The sequence below is a fragment of the Procambarus clarkii genome, chromosome 90, assembly GCF_040958095.1.
Source record: "Procambarus clarkii isolate CNS0578487 chromosome 90, FALCON_Pclarkii_2.0, whole genome shotgun sequence".
Taxonomy (NCBI): domain Eukaryota; kingdom Metazoa; phylum Arthropoda; class Malacostraca; order Decapoda; family Cambaridae; genus Procambarus; species Procambarus clarkii.
The window spans coordinates 3708456-3713004 of record NC_091239.1 but is presented as its reverse complement, the minus strand read 5'-3'; the positions used below and the strand labels follow the sequence as shown (position 1 = coordinate 3713004).

At 46.3% G+C, this 4549-nt stretch overlaps 1 protein-coding gene across 1 annotated transcript; it reads left to right on the top strand.

Moving 5' to 3' along the window:
* Nucleotides 1-1557: 1557 nt before the first annotated feature.
* LOC138359302 (protein IWS1 homolog) lies at nt 1558-3582 on the top strand. Its single transcript, XM_069318438.1, has 2 exons — nt 1558-2165; nt 3435-3582. Exons 1-2 carry the CDS (start codon nt 1558-1560, stop codon nt 3580-3582), a joined length of 756 nt encoding a protein of 251 aa, XP_069174539.1.
* Nucleotides 3583-4549: the final 967 nt, after the last annotated feature.

Below are 4549 nucleotides of genomic sequence, written 5' to 3'. Positions count from 1 at the left end.
CTGACACCTGCAGCCTTCGGCTATCAAAACGTTAATGAAAACACAAAGGAGATCACACACTCCTTAATCATCTTGGGTAGGTGATTACAGATCCCACAGATCGATAATTTCTCCCGAAAATTTACGTTACTCGACAGAGCGATCGGCTGTCACTCCAGACAGCCTCGTCACTCACCACTAATATCTACCAAAATTACGTTAACACGTCCGCCACGTAACCACATATATAATCACACTTGTCACATCCCTGGGGAAAACAACATGAGGAATAACCACACTCTGGGATCACTCCACAATATTCAAATGTCAGGAAATCCCTGGTATTACACACTGACACTCTTTACCTGTGCACTTATGACCAGTACTGGACTTCCACTCCTGCAAAATATTTCACCACAAGGAACACGGTAATCACCTAGAATGAATTACCATAAATTCTACCAGAGTGGAATATAAAATATTAGGACAGCCCTTACAGTCCTTGGCTAATCTATGTAAAATCTGTTCCCGTGTGTACACACCCACACACATGCGGGGACTGTATGTCTGCCCTCACCAGACTCAATGCCACTGAGACTGACAAGATGTCAATAAGTGTGAAAATCTCAGACACCCGCACTTCACTTCACCTTCACATGTGCTTGGTCACAAAGCTGGCGGAACATCTGATCTCGAATTCAGGCTTAGAGATAATAATTACCAAAACACACACAAGGTATTTACTCTCATTTACACAGCCGGCACATTCAAGCACACACCCCAGTGTACAACTATACACAGGCCCCTTGTTTGTAGGTGGTTGATCACGGCGGCTAGGCTAAGCTAGTAGCCCAGTGTGGTGGCATTACGTGTGGCTCGGTGCATTTTTCATAACCTTCCACAAAACGCACGGCACAGTTCATACACCCCCCCCCCCCCTTCACCAGTGAAACAGTGCATCCATACACGGATGGCACGTTCACGCCAAGTGTCTCACAAAAATTCCCACAAATTTTTATGGGGAAATGGCCCCTGAACACTGGCACCAATTTCCCTTTCACTCTCCTGCTACAGAGCACTTAGCAGGTGGTCAGACCGTCTGACTAATCAGTGGAATAGGGACCCACGAGTCTGTTGCTTGCTCGTATGCTACTTTATCCACTTTCCACGATTTCTTTCCCAATTACATCCCATGTTTCTCTCCCCATAATCTCATGACGAGTTCCTGGATTTTGCGGTACACGGGGGCTCGTTGTAGAATGAGTGGATTACTGTACTTGTATGTAGCCAACCGCAACGACGCCCTTTTACTCAATTTGGCCGAATGAGCAAAGGGGAGCATCAGGCATGGGCGGCGGCTGGAGGCAGAATAGCGTCTTCCCGGCATCTTTCCGGGTTCTCCTCAAACGAACCAGAGGAAGGCTTACAAGTGCCTACCCCTCTCAGCCAATCAGAGACGAGCTCCCACAGCTGTAGGGCACTCCAAGATGGCCGCCCAAGATGGCCGCCCAAGATGGTCGCCCAAAATGACCACCCAAGATGGTCGCCGAAAATGAACACCCAAGATGGTCGCCCAAGATGGCCGCCCAAGATGGTCGCCCAAGATGGCCGCCCAAGATGGTCGCCCAAGATGGCCGCCCAAGATGGTCGCCCAAAATGACCACCCAAGATGGCCACCCAAGATGGTCGCCCAAGATGGCCGCCCAAGATGGCCACCCAAGATGGTCGCCCAAAATGACCACCCAAGATGGCCACCCAAGATGGTCGACCAAGATGGCCGCCCAAGATGGCCGCCCAAGATGGTCGCCCAAAATGACCACCCAAGATGGCCACCCAAGATGGTCGCCCAAGATGGCCGCCCAAGATGGCCGCCCAAGATGGTCGCCCAAAATGACCACCCAAGATGGCCACCCAAGATGGTCGCCCAAGATGGCCGCCCAAGATGGCCGCCCAAGATGGTCGCCCAAAATGACCACCCAAGATGGCCACCCAAGTTGGCCACCCAAGATGGTCGCCCAAGATGGCCGCCCAAGATGGCCGCCCAAGATGGTCGCCCAAAATGACCAACCAAGATGGCCACCCAAGATGGTCGCCCAAGATGGCCGCCCAAGATGGCCGCCCAAGATGGTCGCCCAAAATGACTGCCCGAGATGGCCAGCTGGCGTTGCCATGGTAACGGAGTGCTGGTGGGTACCCCGGGCTTCCAAGCCTTGTTTTTCCCACGCATGCGCCTGTCTCAAAGCTCTACACAATAAAAAATGCTGCTCGCTCTATCTCTTTCCACAAATACGCTACAACAGCCATTGTAGCATATTTGGATTGTTGATGAATGGGGCTTTCCTTTGAGCCTAAACTTGAGATGATGAGACAACAACATTACCAGTTGGGATATATACAATCTGCAGTGACTCCAAGAGTGCGATTCAAGCAATTACGTACTCTTCAACAACGTGCAAGGAGTTTGTTTACCCATGTCTTCAACTTCATGAACATCGATTGAACGGTTATGACACCTCTATCCAATGGGTCCCAGCGAATTGTGGTATTCTCCATAATGAACTAGTAGATCAACTAGCCAAAGCAATGCACAACACACCTCACATTACCCGTCATCCAATTCCCCATGTTGCACGTAAAGGAGCCTACAAAAATACCATCACCCAAGATTTTGCGACGAAATGGAAAACGTCATGCTCACCATTGTACTATGGGTCCATTAAAAAGAAATGGGAAACTTGGAAACATGTCAAATATAAAAGCAGTGAAATTGATATAGCGATGACCAGATTAAGGCTGGGACACACCAAACTGGCCGCACACAGCTCTAAATACAGAACAGACATCAACAAACTCTGCATCCACTGTCAGGTGCCTGAAACAATCGAACACCATCTCCTTCACTGCTTCCGACATTATAGTGCCAGAGTAAATCTCAAACAAGTACTTATTTCACTTAAAATACCCTTTACCATCGAGCATATATTAGGTGGCGGTGACCACTCGCTAAAAGAAAAATACCAAATAGTCAAAGCACTGGCTAAATATCTACAGTCGACCAACAAATTGAGTCACATCTGACCCGCGCCACATTTATACCTGTCGCCACCAACAGCTAAACACAGAAAACAACTGCCTCGTCGCAGTACCAAGGATCAGCTGACACCATAAACACAACATACCGCCCTACGGTGTCCTAGTCTCCCTCTAACATATACCTCTGTTTTAGTCGCCGCTCCTCTGTCTACAGCACAACGCAACAAGCACTTTGGAAACTCTTATCATCCACAACATAAACGAATCTACCAACATCTGTGCTGGTGCAGTCATCGGGAGGACAAACCCTTCATGCAAACTGCACCTAATATCAAGAAGAAGAAGGATATAAGCAACATAATTAAAACAGGACCAGATGTCGACAAGTATATAATGTGTCATGTGCAAAAATGACGTTATAGCTGGAAGTATGACGTGCGCAGAAGGTTTGCGACGTCACTTGCCAGTGTAGCAGAGCAGTCTTTACGCATGGACCCGATGGGCACTTGGCCGGGGGCCCCACGAGCATTAGACATGCTCATTATGGAAGCAGAATGTTTAAATATTTAGGTATTGCTGCAAGCACTCTTATATAATATAAACCTACATCACGGTGTGGTTCTAAATAATAAATATTTAAGATAAATTTTTCCAGGTGAATAACCCTTTTAGCAGAAATGAAACGTAATATTTTGAGTGGAGCACAGAAGAGGAAGAGAGCTGCAGAGGAGAAGGAGAAATAGGAAAACTTCCAAAACTAACATCGTGGCTCAACACAGATGCAACGACAGCCACTCATACCATCCCTTCAGATACAGCATCCACTCCTGCAGTGTTAACCACTAGTACTGTTCCTTCAGATATTGCATTCACATCTATACCCATTCTTGCTACCAATCATCCAGTTTCAGCAAACATACCACCATTGCCTGTTTTTACTGCTGGTGACATTTTACAAGAGGAAATACCCAAATCTGTAACAGTAAAGGTGTTTGCAATCCAAGAGACAGATTGGGGTCTATGAAATATAAATGATACTAACACAATAGATTACTGAATTCGTTGTGGGCCCTTATCATGTCAAAATCATGATAGCAGCCTTTCAAACTCACGCAGAGGGGTAAAAAACAGCCTAAGTAGAGACTATGAATGCAAGGTATTTATCAAACAATGTGTTCAAACGTGAACTGACGAATGACAAGGATATAAAACGTGAATGGCTACTCTACTCACCATTCCAAGGTCGCTTGTTCTGCTTTGTCTGTCGCATATTGTCCAAGAAAGAGTTTACCTGCTACATTTCATTTACTAAAAGCACAACAATGTTTTTGTAGAACTTGAAACTGAAGATCATTGAAAGTGCATGACAGTATATTTGATAAGGCATAAAGAAAATGGAATAGCAGATTGTTTATTACTTGAACAACATCGCTCAGAGCAGCAATATTGGCATACAGTGTTGACACGTGTGGTTTCTGTAATTCACTTTCTTGTCTCTAGGGGTTTGTCATTTATTGGAGAAAAGCTGATTATTGGG